The sequence below is a fragment of the Coturnix japonica genome, chromosome 3, assembly GCF_054131305.1.
Source record: "Coturnix japonica strain WE chromosome 3, WE-NBRP24, whole genome shotgun sequence".
Classification (NCBI taxonomy): Eukaryota; Metazoa; Chordata; class Aves; order Galliformes; family Phasianidae; genus Coturnix; species Coturnix japonica.
Genome location: NC_140665.1, coordinates 7,885,329 through 7,903,652, shown reverse-complemented (window position 1 = coordinate 7,903,652; position 18,324 = coordinate 7,885,329). Strand labels below are relative to the sequence as shown.

Below are 18,324 nucleotides of genomic sequence, written 5' to 3'. Positions count from 1 at the left end.
ACTGCATTAGAATGAAAGCCCTTTTGCTTAGAGAGAGCCGATTTATTTGGAATTGCAATTTTATGAAAGCTCTTCAAGACAACAACTGATGAAATACGTAGCCAGAACACGCTGCTGCATGGCTTATATTTGCAGGAATAAGTAGCATGAAAAGCTGGGCTCTAAAAAAGACAGAGCAGACCAAAAACAAACAAACAAAGTCGCTTCTCAAGCAAACAAAGTCACTAAGACTGGAAAAGTACATTAGATCTTGTGACATTAAGAGAGTAAAAGAGTTACCTTGATCCCCTTGTAAGCAGCAAACAAAGTCAAGGAAAAAACTTAATACGGTTTAGGCATATTTCTGATCTCTTTACTCATGCACAAACATTTTTAGAGTTGATCAGTCATTACCTTGTGGCACAAAACATGCTATTCAAGCATGCCAGCAAAAACTAAAACAGAAATTAAAGAGTGCACCAGTCTACAAATTCAAAAATACCATACCCTGGCATTATTGGGTTTATTCTTAACTCAAGATTCTACAGGACAGGGCAGGGGAAAGGAAGATACATCACTGCTTCCTGCACACTTTATACTGAAGCAGAATGTGCTTCCATGCGTTTCTTTATTTTCAGGTGCTTGACAGGGATGGAAACTGGTAGAAACTTAGCAGCCTCATAAGCACTGTTAAGTTTCACACAATGGATGCTTGTTTTCTCTCCTAGCTCAGCTTGCAATTTAGCCTAATAATTGTTCATTGGTAGGCCAACTTATGTACAGGGACAGCTTGTACTTGCTGTTCACAGGGAAACAAGTACTTTTATTTTCTCCGAGAGTGGTCAATCAAGTTGTTACATAACCACTGGTGGTAACTGGAGCCAATAGCAGTGCAATCACCAGTAGAGAAGGGATGGAGGAAGTTACTGCAAAACTCAATTATCTTACAGAATAAAAACATTATGTGATGCTAGAAAAGCAAACACCAATTCAACCCAAATTTACTAAGGCCTTTGAGACAGCACTTATCAAAAGAATAGTTTTCTTGTATGTCTCCTGCTCTGTTTTCTGTTTTAGTGTAATTTTAGATGGATCACTTTTACATTTCTTTACCTAGGCGTATCTTCTAGAGTTTATGACAATAGCAAGCCAAAATTTTTCATGAAAGCATAGAATACTGCCACTGTGACACGACGGATAATCACTAGATAGTAAACATGAGATTTAATCTGGAAACATACACATACACACATGTACTTATATATATACCTATTCACACACGCAAACACGAATGTTGTGTGCATTTATATATACATATACATGTATATATATACACGCATTCACCTCAGTAAAAGAAATGTAAAGCAGCATCAATTTGATCTTCATTTTTAACAAATCTGTGACTACACCTTATTTATTTCCATACACGGGATGGCAGTATCAAGACAAGACATTCGTGCTGTAGGAAATTACATATATTTACCCCTTATGGCCTATGCAATCTGCACTGTACATTCACAGCAATCTGCGCTTTTTCTATGCTGCGTTGTTAGTACTTACTTGACAATTCCCTGCCTCCAAAGGAAAGCAAGTTAAAACATAATACATGTATTAACGGTTTCTTTTCAGTCATGTAAAGTAAATGTGCTTATATTATGTTATGGGATGAATGAGTTCCAGGGAAGATAAGACACAGTCAGACATTAGAGAGCTTTCAGTTCTCAAAGTACTGTGAATACAGCAAAGAAAATTTCTGTTACTGCTGATTATCTTAATAATACACTTACACAAGTATACATGGTTATACAGCAGTGAGTTAACTCCGGATTTACACTGACCAAATCTCACCCTCTCCCATCATGGGCCTTAATGCCAGAATGTAAGAAGGTGCAAGTGACAACTCACTCCCTCTCACTTTCCCAATAAGGCTACATGAAATGGCCAAGACGAGGAGCCTAAATCCTGAGTGGGGTGAATGGGCAGCACGAGGACAGAGAGCAGCAGATGGGCATAGCAGAAGCTGGGTGAAATCGGGGAGGGAAGAGGGCTTGAGAAATGGGGCAACTTGAGGAAGTGGTGATCTTAGAGAACAGGGTGCCCATGAAGTAAAAGAGTCAAATGCCTTTAGATAGAAATTACAGGAGAGAGAAAGAAGACCCAGGAAAGCATTATGATATATTGCATGGATGGGGATGACCAGCTCATGTTTTTAGAGCGGCTTTCTGAAGAGCCACACTGTTTGCATCCCCCACAAATTGGCAGGAATGCAAATATTCTGTTTTGAGGCCAATAGGAACAGAACTGGATCTTCAGAAACAATGCTGCATGAAAGCAACAAACACTGAGGGCTGAAGAACTGATAGACGGACAAAAATGTCCTGCCCTTGAGAAGGTGACAGCCTGGGCCCAGCAGCAACAAGCAAAAGAGGAGCGGCAGAGAATCCAAATGGGAGGTTAACATGTGCATTGGGATGGCTGTTAACTGGAGGGAATATACTTGGGTACTAAGCAAAAGTAAAAATGAGCAAGGACTGCTCCCAGGAAGAGAAAGCAAAGGTCAAAGTAAGGAGGGACAATCTGGTACCATAAGGTTTGCTTGGACAAGAGATTTAAAGCCCAAGGTTTAAAAGAAAAATAAAATAAATAAAAAACAAACTGCTCATTTCAGAAGGAAAAAAACCACAAAAGTAGTTTTTAAAAGTTCATTTTCACCAGCTGACAAGAAGGGGACTCCTGAGAGCCCTCAAACTGCTGTAAAAACCTTGTCTGTAGTAAGAGATTCTGTGAATCCTTAACCTTTGGATTTTCCCATCTCAACATACACAGGAGTTCTGTACATCACTTTTCCTGCTGTTACTTCTCCCTTACATTTTGAGACAACATGAAAATATCCTGCTTCTGCATACAGTGGAACCAAAGCAAAACTGAAACAAAAGCAGAGGGAGACAGAAACTGCAACCTAACTTGTTTTTCAAACCTTAGCACAGTAATATTTATGATTTTACATGTATGCTGATGCACTCTTTAAAAAAAACAACAAAACCAAAATGGTACTGCAGAACAAATGGTGGTGATAGATCGCCAATTTGATATTTCTGTAAGGGAATGTAGTCGCTGCATTCACATATGATTCGAGGTCAGCCTCCAAATGTGAAATGAGCAGAAAAGCAGGTTAATAACAAGTATAATCAGTTCTGAATGAAATCTGAAGGCTTTCACATTTTGGACAAGTTTTTGGTTCTAAATGTCTCGTAATGCTCTTAATCTAAATGACTGTTGTAGAACAGCCTGGTTGCAGTCTGTCACGCACAGCACACTGCTCAGACATGGTCTCACAGCCACCTGTCTGTCAAACCAGGGAACATGTTGTACCATATTTGAGGTGAAATCTAATAGATATCTTAGATATAAAAAAAGTGTAGAATATCTGAAATCTTGAGACTTCTGGAAAACTCTCTCCATACATATGAAGGCATTAGTATTAACTTTATCTTATGACATTAAGTCTCTCCTTTCTTAGACCTCCTTATGAGTGTGTTTGAAAGGAAGAGGTTTTTCCAGTTTTTTTTCATTATTTCTTACATAAATTCTGACATTTTATAGCTCTGCTTTTTGTTTAAGTAAAAACATTTGACCAATATAGTATACTGAGAACTTTGGGGCCAGAGGTAGAAACGTCAGAAGGAGGCACGTTAGTATTTTTCCCTCATGTAACAAAATCTAAGCTGAATAAGGAACAATACTTCTTAGATCCTTCCTGGAATACAGTCCATACAGCAAAAAGCTCTCAAACACCTGAATTTTTCACATCCATCTCAGAGCATTGCTCAAGTTCAGACAGAGAAAGGTGGTAGCATGATGTGCATTGCAACAACACTGTCATCCTGCAATCGCACACCCACTAAGAGTCACACAAATGCAGAGAACCTTTGGGCCAGCATCGTGCTGACCTGTGGGAGAAGCCAGATTGACTCTGAGTTCAATAGGTTGGCAGGGACAGCAAAATTATCAGTCACAGTGTGTTCAAGCCCTGGGGACAACTGTGATGAAACCAGTGTGCTGCCAAATACATTTAGGATGCATTAACTTGACATAATCCTGTGAGAAAGTAAAAGTGAATTTTCTATATAACTCTACTCATTCACAAGCACCAGACTTCTGCTGAGATAAGCCAGTAGTCGTTCTCCCCTCCTCGCAAACGTTTTTCCAGACACATTTTGAATTAGTCCCATCTACACATCAACATAACACAGATTCACATTTAAAGCTTTTACACTGCACCTATAAAAGCGTGCATGTAAAAGTGCATGAGCAGATTTTGTAACCATATGCCCAATGATTTGATTTTGGGTACAAAAGCCAGTATTCGCCACCTGTGGGGGCACCTTTGGAAGCTTATATGTCAGCTTACGTTCTTGTAAATAAATAAATAACCAATAAAATAGTGTTTGAAGAAAGAAAATGTGAATTCTTCTGGTCAGAACATATGATTACAAATGATGCACAACAGCACATGGGAACAGGCTTGAGATGAGGTAACTCACAGAAAGTGAGACACACTGTATGTTAAGAAAACCGAAAAGTAGACAAACATGCTAATGCTGCTTTTTTTTTCTACTCATTCAACTTGCTTAACAGGGTTTTCCACCACCAGGTATGTTACAAGAGTTTTCAGTTTATGTAGAGTCATGCAAATCAAACTAAATGAAAGCTGCAAACACAGGATAGATGTTAGCCGTTAGTAGAATGCAAAATGCAAATAAATCTTTGCCTTTTGTATTAGTAACAGAAATACAGTCTTTATGCAAGCCTGTTTTACTTCTTTTTTCATGAGTTCTTAGCCAGCTAAAATGGTCCCAGTTCAGAAGTTAACCCTTGTATGAAATAAAGCACAATTCCTACACAACACACAGTATAGCTTACAATTGTCCTGGATTGTCTGGGACAGTCCCATCAGTGCCCAAGTGGTCCCGCGGTGTGGGAGCACTGCTCTTGGAGCTCCCACACCGTGAGACTGCTCCTGCAGCACCTCTCATTGGCACCCCACTTCTGTATCATACAGGTGGAGCAAGGAAGAGGATGCCAATCAGAGGAGCAAGAAAGGAAGAGAAAAATAAGGGTGGGGGGGAGGGTAGGAGGACAGACACGGAAAGGGAGAAGAAGAAAACAAGAAGGTTGGGGAGAGAGAAACAACAATCAATTAATTATCTTAAGCAAATGCACCAGCTAATACAACCACAACATACTTAAATACTGTTACTCAGACTTATCTCTCCTGTTTCTTTTCCATCCTAAAGATGCAACTGCTGGCAGCAACGATAAAGCTCGGCACGAAAATACTAGATCACAATTTATTTCAAATCCTGCAGGTAAAGTCTACTGAGTACTTTCTACCTCCCTCAAAGACACGTGCAGAATGATCATTATTTTCTTAAGTAAAAAAGATAGGAGAAGTACATTTGATAAAGGGCTTTCATTTTCTTTTCTAAGGCAACTACTTAATATTATCCCTACGATCATCATCTCTGAGTTTTTTGGCCTTTACAATCATGAGATTTCTCCCCTGACTTTGCTTAGGGGCCCAACATTCTGCAGATGGTCCACATAATAGAGATTTCCTTTTTATCTTGCTGGATTATGCTAAGCACAGAACACGTGCTAAGCAGTAAAAGAGGGTCCACAGCAGCTGTTCAAAGTCACAGTTATCCTCTAAACCTGTCCTCTTACAGGGGGAGAGAGCAGAGACAAAAGCCGCTGGCTCCTCTCTTTTGGCATAAAGACAGTCTTTGTATTGATTTGCAGAAAGTTGCTTGTAAATTGTTGGTTCCTTTCCAGATGGATGGTGGTTGTTGCAAACCTTTCCCTTCAAAACCTAGCACTGCCCATATCAGCTCTCATCCATATACTTGCATCTTGGCAAGAGATACAACACAGCACTAAACAAAACTCTCCCTGAATGGTAGCACCAGTTGTTATTTTCAGAGACACAATGTACTTTGAGTTTTTCAGACACACCATTCTTAACAGAGTCCTGCAAGCTTACTCTAATGAACACAAAAGTCAAATTCCCTGTTAGATAAAATTTAGCTACAATAAAGAGGAAAACAAAACAGTCACTTTCTTGAACTAAAATTGTCTACTAGGCATCACATCACATTTGAAGCATATTTGAGTTTTATAAGCAGGGAAGTAACAATTTACCTTTGAAATAATACCATTTAAAGAAAGAAATAAAGCGAGCTTAAAGTCCTTGCTCCCAAGTTGTTCAAAACAACAGTTCCAGCTACCCTTCTCTGCTGGAAGCTGGAAACATTCCTATTTTTCTCTCTCCTTTTTCATTTTCTAATTTAGACTTTGTTTAATTTGTTTCTACTCTATACCAGTGAAAACTCAGAATATCTCTTCTGCTTTCACAGACACATAATGAAAACACAGTAAGTGGGGACACTTCTTTCTTCTTAGATCTGGACTGTTTTTGCAGTGAAGTAAACTGGTTGTTTTTGAGGCCTTGTGATTATTTCACTCCTCTGAACTTGAATGGCCTCGTAATGTAATTTTCAAAATGTACACAATATGTAAAGATCTCGGAGCATTTGTAGTTTGCAAATCCCAACAGATGCACAATCCTTGGTTCTTAGAATGGGCTGGGTTGGAAGGAACCTTTTATGATAGCTAGTTACAACCCCCTGCTATAGGCAGGGGCATCTCCCTCTAGACCAGGCTGCTCACAGCCCCATCCAGCCTGGCCTTGAGTGCTTCCAGGGAGGGAGCATCCACAGCCTCACTGGGCAGCCTGCTCAGTGTCTCACCACCTTCACAGACCCATTTTGGAGTCTTCATACAGACAAAGATATATGACACAATTATAAAGAAGATTTTGGATTTGGAATATTTCCTCCAGACAATTTTTCCCCTCAAAAGACCACCAGGGTTTCACATATACCTGCCTGAAAGAGAATGGAATACATCCTTCTTGGTTTCCTTCTTCATATCTGAAGCAGTTGGGAAAGGCTACTTCAGAAAAAGTAAAGCTTTGCAAACTGGCATCAATATTACTTGATGCCAGCTCACAGATGCTTCAAGACTCCACATCTTGAAGACCTGCTGATTTAGAACCTTTCCTGGACACTGACAGCTGAATATTCATAGGCTTTTTATTTTGTTTGGCTCAATCAGCTGTTACTTGGGACCCTCATAAGGGGAAGGAGAAGCTTTCAGGAAGCTTTTAGAACACAGTTGGACAAATATTTCATTAGCTGCTGCATTCTTTGTATCCTCAGAAAAGATGAAATCCGGCAGTTATAAAAATTAACTCATAATTCGAATGTCTTGGAGAAAAGTCAGCTTCGTCCTGAAACACTCATAATTGAGAGTGTCAAGATTCAGGATAAACTGTGCAAATTTATGACCACAGCCATGGTCAAAAGTTGAAGTCTTTGACAAAAGCAGTAGCCAACATATTAATCCTATCTTTCTGCATCCAAAACCCACCACTTCCCACAAATTAAAGCCCTATCCCAGCACAGTATGCCCAGCAACTGCACTTCAGCTACGTTTCACCATAAATTTTCTGCCCTCTAATTATTTGGCTACAAATTCTAATAATTTATATGAACTGGATGAACAGAAGGAAGCAAATTCTTCTTTTCCTAACAAGCCACATATGAAAGGTAAGGGAATTTCTGACAAACTCATCAGAACAGCAAATTCCAAACACTGCAGGTGCCATTATATTAAAGTAACTGAAACCAAGAGTATATATAAAACAAAATGAGAATAGTTGTGATTCTTTAGGAGAAAAGATGGTGAAGATAGTTCAGTGTCTTTTCCCAGCTATTTTAAAATGTACTACACAAACCTGTTGTTTATATAGGGATATTATGAAGGAAAAAGATACAGAGAACATTAAAAATTACCTTCTTGTTCTCTTATGGGATGGATAATTCCTTCCAATAGTATTGTATTTTATGTAAAGGCATTATGAAAATCCTTATAGAAGTGTAAGGCAACCTCATCACAGAAGAGGTGTCTACCCATTTATTTAGGCCCACCAGCTATAAACAGGGCAGGCAGGTAAGTAGCAGTTGGCTGTATTAGAGGAGCTTCCTGCTCCAGTGTGACTGTGTAGTTTTGGATACCACAAAGAACATTATCACTGCACTATGGATTATCAGAGTGTGACAAACATGAAGCCTGTTTCATTTTCCTCTCTACAAGCTGCTTTTGTGGGTACATTAATTTCAAGGGGTGACGTTTTCCACAGCAACGAAACACTTTCAGCTATGTCAGCTTGTGTAGTGTAGGACTGTGGACAGACTCAAAAGTTACAAAGCCTGAAGAATACATGACAGAGTGAGGCAGTCTCCAAGAAACAGGGCATTCACTTGCATCAGACAGCAAACACATGGACAGGAATCAGAGAAGGAGAAGTTCCTAGGGGCTGTGGTGATTTTCAGTCCTAGACTGATAGAAGTGCTGAGAAGCTGCAGAAAAAAAACCTAGTGCTTATATTGTTGGTAATTCACTAGCACAAACCAATAATAAGCCTAGCTTAGTCGGTCAATTACACTCATTCTGCATTTGCTTTTGCATCAAGCAGAATAAAGCAGCTGGAAGGTAGAAAAATTTCTGGCTTAGAACATTTGTCCATCCTACTTACTGGTACTTGCTATTTGGCATGTAATAATAATTTAGCAGTATATCCAAAAAATGAAAATTTTAAGTTCTCTTTTCAGTTCATTCTCAACACATCCACATTTGGTAGATACAAAACTGCCTTTTTACAGAAAAAAGGAGAAATAAAGACATTGAATATGTAAATGAGTTGAAAGAAATATCCTTAAAAGGAGGGAAGATAAACGGGTTATGGACCAATATTTAACCATAAATACTTAACAAAAAGCATGAAGATTCATACTGCATCTTTGTTGAAATGTTGCCATGAAAAAGTTAACTGAAAGGGGGGCAACATATCTCATCTTCCACACCCAACATTTCATCTCATATTATTGAACTACTGAGTGCAAAATTATTAGTTTTTGCCCCAAAATATGAGGTAAAAGAAAACTCATCCCAAATTCATACTTGTGTATAAAAAAAAATTCCAGCAGAAGAAACTGCAGCAGATTCTCACTTTGAGTCATCAACTAGATACACACTTGTAGCATTACTGTACAGGTGTTTATTTATTCATCTGAACTGATAAAGTACCCATCAGTATTCACAGATGGTGAATCCTTCAGACAACTTCATCCTTAATCCTTCAGACAACTTCATCCCAAAAAGAGGAGCAAGAAACACCTGTTACCAGTAAATGCCACAGCCATTTGACCAATGGGGAGAGCATTCTGTGCAGATGTCTTGAGACTAAATCCAGTTTCAAGTGACTGGCTATAGATCCTTCTCTTCTGTCCTGGCAGTCCTGCCCCAGCCAGAGTTTTTACTTAGCCACTCCCCTAGGCAAGTGGACCCCAACCTCTATGCTCATGTTCTTACCTCTTTACTGTCTTCTCTTCCCATCCACTAATGTTTTCCAGCTTACTGTTCTTTCATTTTCCCCAAATAACACTTGCCATGGGAAATTTCAGCTTTACTAGTAGCAATCTGACAAAATTCTAAGAAACTGAAAACCTTCTAATGAAAATGTCACCAAAAGCCTCGACTACACAGTATTTACAAGCTCCTCCTTTCCCAAATGCCTTGTTGCAGACATATGCCTAACCATGTGCTCTGCTTAGAACCAAAAATAACTGCGTATGTGACCAACAGGAGAGAAGGCTACACTCACAGGTGTTTAAGTCACATACATTTAGCCATCACACCAACATACTGTAACCGACAAACAGCATTTTAAATTCTATCTTACGGATTCTTAAATTCCTTATTTCTAAAGAATAGTTTTAGTTGAGCAAAAAGAGATTCAAAAGAATGCAACCTACATTTGGAAATGAATGCCTCTGTGTGACATACCTCTCTTCCACTGAAACTTCCTTCAGCTGCTGATGTGGTTTTGTCCCCTCCATTTCTCGGATGCTTACCGCATAGATCTTAGTGGTATAATCAATTGCTTTTTCTCTTGCAACATCACTATCATAGCCTTAAAATGTAAAACAGAATAAAACAAATTATCCACGACTCATGGTAGAGGAACAGAAAACACCAACAGAAGAAAACAATCCTACCAAGCTCTCCCTACATTGAACTTTATCACACTGACTTTTTTTTGCCCACTTCATCCTAAACATGTGTGAGTTCTGTGGAACTAAGACTAAATTAAAAACATGTGTTATATCACCATTTTTACCTCCATCTTCTTCTGCATCTGTGTCAGATTCTTCACTATCAACCAGCTTACTCTCCTGAATGCCCAAAAATTCTCTGGTCCAGATCATCAAAGCTGTATCAGCACCACCTACAGTCAGCAGCACAGAATCATTGTGTAACCACCGAACATTGGTTACCTGTGCACTGTGACCCACATACTTTTTGAACTTTGCATGTTGGCCCTGTTGTACAAAGAACACACACATTAGCAATCTGAAATATCATGAACACTGTCTTCCCTAATTCTTTCTCCACTACAGTCTAAAGAGAGAAAACAAACACAGTTATTACCTTCACTGGATATGAAAAAAGCTTCACAAAACCAAAATCATCTCCTGTAGCTAGTAATGTTCCATCTTTTGTAAGAGTAGCAGCATTTACAACAGTGACATCACTGTGCATGGGCCAAATTCCTTCACAAGTAGGACCAAGAACACATGTCCAGGTGTCCCACTCAATCTTCTCTAACTGCAATGAAAATTTCACTCAAAGAAGTCATCTTAATACGCACCCAATACATGCTGTTTTAACGTTTATATTTCTCTCATATCTGATATTAAATTCTTATATGTTTTTAGAGATTTTTCACTGTTTCCAGCTAGTTAATTACATTTCTGCATCAAAAGACTTAAAAGTAACTTTTAAACATTCCCACTGTCCAAAGTTAAGTGCGATGTAGATACAAATCTCCTTCAGTGTTTAATGAGACATCAAATATTGTCAGCTTTGAAAACAACTTATGTATCACAGATTATATGATTAAAAACCTTGTCGTATTGTTTAAGGCTGATTTTAAAACTGCGTGCACAATGATTACACAGACAACAGGTGGCTGTTCTGGAAAGGAGATTATGGGAAACCATCACTATTAAACAAAAAATAAATAAATTCTGAGATACAAACAAGAAACTTTAAAAAATCCTAATATTTACAAATGCTAGAAGGAATAAATTATTCTAATTCTGAGCACTGTAAAGAAAGTATTTTTAAAGGAAAAAAATAAACATTAAGACAAAACATATGCTAACTTTGAGCTGTCTAAAAAAATAACTGTCACAATGGAAAAAATACAGTAAGTATAAGTCATACCTCAGGAATTCTTATAACATGCCTTTTCCCCCTTGGTGCTTCAAAGAACAGTTGTTCCTTAGCGCCGGAATTGACTTGCAATAACTTTCCTGGATATGAAATAAGAGTTTGTTACGAATCTTATTCATTATTATGAATATAACGAACTTTTTACTGAATGAAGAAGTAAACTAACAAATTGTCATCCACAGTTACTAACTGCAAAATAAAAGACAGCTGCTTATGGCCAATCTTGAAGAATTCTACACTTTTGATTCACTACACAGTAGTATTTTAATTCAACATCATTAATTGAAAAATTGGTTTTCCAGCAAACCATTTTCTTTTGATTTCTATTGAGTGTTTTCGAATCACTGTCAACAAAAAGTGCAATATAAGACCACAAGGGTAATATGGCCTTCCTATCTGACCTGTATCACACATTAATCCTCTACAACTAGAAGTTCAGTTAGAGTTTCATTGTACCACCAGTATCTGTAATGTCCATACTTTCCATAGAAAATATTTTCTGGAGATTCTTTTGCATTTGTGATCACTGCAGAAGCAGAGATGGAGCAAGGAAGCGAACATAAATCACGGGATAAACACAAACAATACAAAAGGAAGGGATACTGTCACCCACTACGAACAATCAGAAAACTGGGAATAAAATAAATAACTAGTAAGAATTAAAAGGTAGCTAAGCCTATTTGTAAAAAAAAAAAAATCTTAACAGATGTAGCTTCTCCAAATCATAGAATCACCCAAGTTGGAAGAGGCTTCCAAGATCAAGCAGTCCAGCCATCCTCCAATGTTTCCCCACTTGAACAGCTCCAGAGATGGTGACTCCACCACCTCCCTGAGCAGCCCGTTTCAGTGCCTGACCACTTTTCCAGAGAAGAAACTGTTCCTAACGTCCAACCTGAACCTCCACTGGTGCAACTTGGGGCCATTCCCTCTCATCCTATTGCTAACGTCTACTTCCAGTAAAATACCACTACAGATACACAGGTACTTATCAGACAAATTGCTATTATTATGGGTACAACTATCAGTATTTACATTATTGGCACTGTAAACAAGCACCCAGAGCCAGCTTAGTGACAGTGTGTCTTCTTAGCTCAAGAATGGCACACAGACCCAAAAGGATTCTGAGAAGAGTTTAACTGCTGCCATTGTCAGGTAACTTGTACCATTCTCTGGGACTAGTGCAACAGTGGAAGCAGGGCTCAGACTCACAGGTGGTTCCAAACAGAATGATATTAGGTCCAGGAAGGCTTATTGCATAAGCTCATTATCAATCTTGCTAGACTTAATTAGTTGTGACAATAAGGCTCTCTAACTTCATTGCAGCGATTGCCATGTAATGCTCAGCAAAGAGGAAATGAAATTAAATATAAAAGGTGAAGAAGAAAATGTGCCATGTGGGCCCAAATTAAAGAGAAAAAAGAAAAAAAGCAAAGAAAAGCAATATCATGTTCCTAAGTAACGTTTCAGTTATTGGTGGAGTATAACATACTCTGGTGCAAGTGAGGATTAATTCTATGAACAAATGTAACTGTACTGAACCCATATGGTGCTTGACGTTGAGAAAGCATGTGCATTAGTAGTTACAGTTTAGTCTTACAGTATTTACAGTTCCTGCCATGAGAACAATTATATGATATTTCCTCTTGCAGTAATTTTAAATCTGTATTTCTGATCAAACATTTTACCTCTTGAGTCCCAGTCAATGTGTGTGATATAGCTAGATGCACCTTTACAAATGCCCACTCTTTTGCTGGTAAGTACATTGTAAATATCTACAAAATTATCATGGGAAGCCACAGCAAGGTACTTTCCTGTTTCTGTAAAGAAGAGACATTGAGATTATGAAACACATACATTGTTATGCATTTTTATTACTCTAGTGCACCCAAAAGCTTCAATTAGGGGGCCCCGGTATATAAGGCTGTACACAACTATATAGAATTGTGAAGTATTTAAAGACATGGAGGACACATAAAGCCAATCTACCTTCTGAACATTCAAACTTATGTCTAGAGTAGAAAAACAAACTCAAGATAAACACTGCTCTTTCACTTTGCTTTCTAGATATACCTTGTGAAAATTTTATATCTGAGATCATTTCCTTTCTGTGGTGAAAGGATACCATGTCTTCGACAGTGTCAGCATTTACCACCAGAAAACTCCCATCATTCAATCCTACAGCCAAGGCTTTCCCATCAGGAGAAAAGGCACAGCAACGTCCACCTATAAAGGGAGATAAAAAGGTGTATCTTAAGGTTTATGAATTTGGGATTGAGCAAACCACCCCAGAAGAGAGAAAATCTGCAACTGAAAGGTTTTTGCATCAAGTATGTAGTTTTTAAATAGGTTTCTTATTTATTAAAACAAGTATACTATGTGATAACTGCTAGTAGTATTTTCCTAAATAATAATGTATCCTCTTTATAGGCTGATCTTGAGTTGACAAGATGATTTGATCAGTCCCAAAATGGGTTTAGGTCCAAATATCAACTGCCAACATTTCAAACACCTTCATTTTATATAATGAAAATATACAGAAAGGAAATCCAGATAAAAAAGCTTAAAGACTCATTACAGACATCATGTCATTTGGGGATGTTACACTTGAAAGCTTCTTTGTTCCATGACTCAGTAATGTGCTCAGGCGTAACACATTTGAAACAGAGATGTACTACATTTTCTCCACTTACTTTTTCCCCCCAACATTATTTCTGATCACATTCTCATACAGCTATCCTCATCCTTCCCTGAGTTCACGTCTCCAAAATATTCAACTCAGAGTTTTTCCCTCAGAGTTCCTGCCTTCTGGATCTGTTACCAAAAATGAAGCGTGTTGAATTTACACCATAAAATTTCCTGAAGGTTATGAATGTGTAAAACAAATAGGAAGGCAGCAGTATTTCAGCATAGGTCATACTACTTTTATATGTAAGAGCGGGCAGGACAACAGTTCATTTTCAGAGAAGCTAGTACACGGTGAGAAGTTCTTAATGGCACTGAATGCTGATGGTGCTTAACATGTTTAGAATTCTACATTTGTCTTTAAAAGGAAGCTTTTTAATGTCAGCAACAAATATGCTGGTCCTGTATTCACAGGAAGAAAGACAATTCTGAGTTCCCCTTGGAATCAGAGTAAAGCATACTTAGTTCTTTTTATTATTATTATTCATTCCAATGATTTATAATCCTTCATTCTGTTCTTATCATAGACTTGACACATTATTCACTTCCTACGCACCCGATTTTTTGATGACTGTCCTCTTTCCCCCCTCATTAATGCTTATGATGTGCTCTAAAAGCAAACCATTGTAGAAACAGCGTCACCGTTATTACAGTGTATGACCAAATGAGGATTACCTTTTTTGAGTTTCCTCACTGCCAGCATGCGATGCTGGGATGAAAGTTCCCAGATTCGAAGTGTTTTATCATCACTCACCGTTGCACAGACAGGCAAGAGAGGATGAGCCGCCAAGCCCCATACTTCTCCTTCCATATGTCCCTAGAGGATGACATTTAGTATATGAGAAAGAAATGCATTTGCCTTTATGTAAAGTGTTCTAGAACTTCCCCTACCTCCTTGTACAAGTGTCAGACAATATGGTCTCTACCATCCTCTCTTAAAAAATGTCCGTATTCACAAAAACATGAATGCCTGGTCTGGTTCCTCTAATAACCATCTGAATCCTACTTTCCCCTAGTTTCCTCCACAGTTGCTAGCTGTAATTTTGGTTAAGGCAATGCTCCCTCATTCAGACCTGAATTGAACAGGAAATAGTTAAGCCCAAGATAAAGATTTAAAGATAAAGTCCTAAAATGGGCTAGTCTGTCTGCAAGGTCTATTAACTTTTTAGAGAGCTTGTTTGGCCAACGTACACCTACTTAGCTCTTCAAGTCTTTCCTCAGAACTCAGCTTTCAAAATTTTAATCACTCTTCCTGTATTTTCTAGATTTCCTTCAATTTGCACATAACTTGCAGGCATCATTTCAATGTTAAATCATTTCTTATGGTTCTCAGTCTGAATTTCAGTTTGGTAACTGCCTTGTTTGTTGCAACAGAAAAATACAATTAAAACAGAAAAGGAAGGAACTGTCTTGGTGAATTGAGTATATATTTTTGCTCAAGTTAATGCATGTAAATATACAATTTAAACTGGATAACAATTATAAAACTTCTTTTTATCATAAAACTCACAACAAGCTGTGTGAACTATATTATCAAGTAATAGAAACATTAGGGTTGGAAGGGACATTTAAAGGTTATCTAGTACAACTCCCCTGCAATGAAGAGGAGGGTTTACAGATTGATCTGGTGCTCAGAATCCCATCCAGCCTGACCCTTGGGTGCATCCAGGGATGAAGCACCCACCACCTCTCTGGGCAACCTGTGCCAGTGCCATGCTGCCCTAATTGCTGAAAATGTTCTCCTTAAATCTAATCTAAATCTCCCCTCTTTTAGTTTGAAACCACTTCCCCTTGTCCTGTCACAATAGATCCTGCTATAAAGCCTGTCCCCTTCCTTCTTATAGCCCCTAAAATTATGATGATTACAACTTCAAATTACTGTGCTAGTTAAAAATCACTAATAAAAGTTCTCACATTTATGTTACTTATGCTGTCATGAAAACAATACAAATCTGGAAGATTTTCCAACTAGTTCTGGTCACAAAGTAAATAACAAATATTTTTTGTGAAAAATAACTTGGTCATTTACAGAAAGCATAAGATAAAACTTGACAAATTACACCTCAGTAAATGATGCACACAAACTTCTATATACAGACATCATACTTAATGAAGACAGTAAGACAAAGCAACATGAAATAAGTAGGTCACTCCTAACGCAATGCCTCTGATTTATTTCCGGGAAAACACAAAGAGCTACAAAGAGCACAACAGCTCTATTTGATAGAGCAAACTCTCAGCACAACACATTATTTTTCAACACAGCCACTACTATGCATTTTTCCCAGCAATGAGCAAAAACCTGCATGCCACACTCATAAGAAACTGCACCAGTAGAGGTGACCCACTGTTGCTCTCACCACTGCTGAAACACACCATCCACATTCACTGTCTGATCTCCATCAGTGTTCACCAAGCATCAAGAAATGTCAGTAGGTATAACTATTTCCACATGTAAGAATTCAACTCCAGCTCTTTGCTTCATACACACTTCTATGTCAGATGCCATTGTATTGGAGTGTCCCTCTGCTGCCATCTGTTACATGGCAACAAAATGTAATGGGATATTGGCAGGAGTCTGCAACCTCTACTGCCACACCTCCAACATTTGCCTCTGATGTCATGGGCCAACACAATAAAACAGGAAGCATTACTTTTGGAGCAGCCCTCACACATATATTGACATATTGTTTCTTTACTGGGTCCTAAACTAAAAAGCCTAAAATACTCCTTGTAAGTCTCACTACCATTTTAACTTAATGGACTCTTTGTTTTACTTCAGAATTGTCTACTGCACAGGGAATCTCTAAAACACATACATAACAAAGAATTGGCTTCTGTCTGTGCAAGGAAAGGAATTGTGGCCAACAGGATTAATGAAAACAGAAAGAGGAAATCCAATGATGTTCTGTACTTCTACAGGGAATGTTTCTGATGGGAAGATCCATATTGTACCTGAACAAGTAGAGTCATAGGACCGCTTTTATCAATTTCAAGTATTTCTCCATTTTTCGTTCCCACAAGTATATGGCCATGCCCTAAACTGATGGCACGAATAGAGGGATTGTCTTCTAAGAGTAAACCTGAAGAATAAAAGGGTATTAATTTCAAGGGTGTTTTTGTTTTGTTTTTGTTTTTATTTTGTGAAACCAAGAAGAGCCTGCCTCACTTCACCTTTACAGAGCTTTTAAAACGTATTTAAAATCAACCATGACACATGAGATAAATTTACATAATTAGAATACTAGATAATCCATGGTTTTCATTAACAGCCCAAAGGAGAAGAACTTGTGGTAGTATGTATTGTCACAACGTAACGATGGGAGTTTTACTGTTTTAACAAAGAAGCTTACATACAGTTCTGCAAGCTGCAGCAATCTGGACATAATTCTGTGATTCAATATGAATATCACTTTGCAGACTTCCACCCTGATGCCTGGGGAAGTACGACTTAACAGATCTTTCCAGCTCACAGAGGCCCCAGTGCTCCCACAGGATATTTAGTCACTTGTAGTAACTAGTTGTTTCAGAACAGCTAAGCTCACAGGTTTGTGATATTTCTTCATAAAATCATTTCTTTAGAGAAAACAAGGCTGAATGTCAAGGAATAGAGGAGGAAATATCAAAACAAACTATAAAACGTCATAAACTGGGATATTTCAACCGAATAGGAAAACTCTAGCATGGAATAGTAAGTAGTTCAGTAACGCTCCTTTGAGTTCTGGCAAGATCTGACATTTACTACTGCCATTTTACCAACCTTCACGCATACAGTCCTTATAATACACAACAAAAAATAATACCTTTGGAACTAGAAGATAGTGCAGCTCTTTTAATAGCGTATGTCTTCAAGCACCTTTCAAACATATCATCCCAAAGTGCCACAATTCCATCTTTTCCACCAGTTACAAAGCCCTGTATGATCACAGTATAAAAAACAGATATAAATGGCAGCAATCTGATCTCAGCATGTGTTGTGGTTTTGTGATTTCTGTTGTCAGTATTCCCCATCAGAACATCATGCAGAACAGTGGCAGTTAAAGAGTTATTGCAAACTAACTGATGTTTTAAGCAGAGCTCTAATGAAGTATAGGGATTTATTATTTGAACAGTTCCCTTGGTAGATTCTTCTGACTGTGCCAAGACAGTGCATAACACAGCATAAATCACTAACTAACATAAACATAATTAAAGAGGATGTTCAAAAGATAGAATGCCAAGATCAAACAGAAAAATTGATGG

At 38.1% G+C, this 18,324-nt stretch overlaps 1 protein-coding gene across 7 annotated transcripts in view; it reads right to left on the bottom strand.

Annotated features, from left to right (window-relative positions):
- Positions 1–18,324, bottom strand: part of EML6 (EMAP like 6) — a 101,757-nt gene that overhangs the window by 15,753 nt on the left and 67,680 nt on the right. For 5 of the 7 annotated variants that reach the window (XR_014944378.1, XM_015856711.3, XM_015856712.3 and 2 more), the window contains exons 19-27: positions 17,886–17,997; positions 17,038–17,165; positions 14,758–14,899; positions 13,471–13,623; positions 13,086–13,217; positions 11,392–11,480; positions 10,594–10,770; positions 10,283–10,484; positions 9,949–10,075 (exon numbers count right to left, since the gene is read on the bottom strand). Coding sequence is in view for 6 of the 7 variants with exons in the window: in XM_015856711.3 (XP_015712197.2) it covers positions 9,949–10,075; positions 10,283–10,484; positions 10,594–10,770; positions 11,392–11,480; positions 13,086–13,217; positions 13,471–13,623; positions 14,758–14,899; positions 17,038–17,165; positions 17,886–17,997 (1,262 nt within the window). In the remaining variant the exon portion in view is untranslated. Of the gene's footprint in view, positions 1–1,510; positions 1,555–4,180; positions 5,029–9,948; positions 10,076–10,282; positions 10,485–10,593; positions 10,771–11,391; positions 11,481–13,085; positions 13,218–13,470; positions 13,624–14,757; positions 14,900–17,037; positions 17,166–17,885; positions 17,998–18,324 lie in introns of those variants that run through there. The other 2 variants (XM_085542586.1, XM_085542585.1) reach the window with 2 other exon arrangements.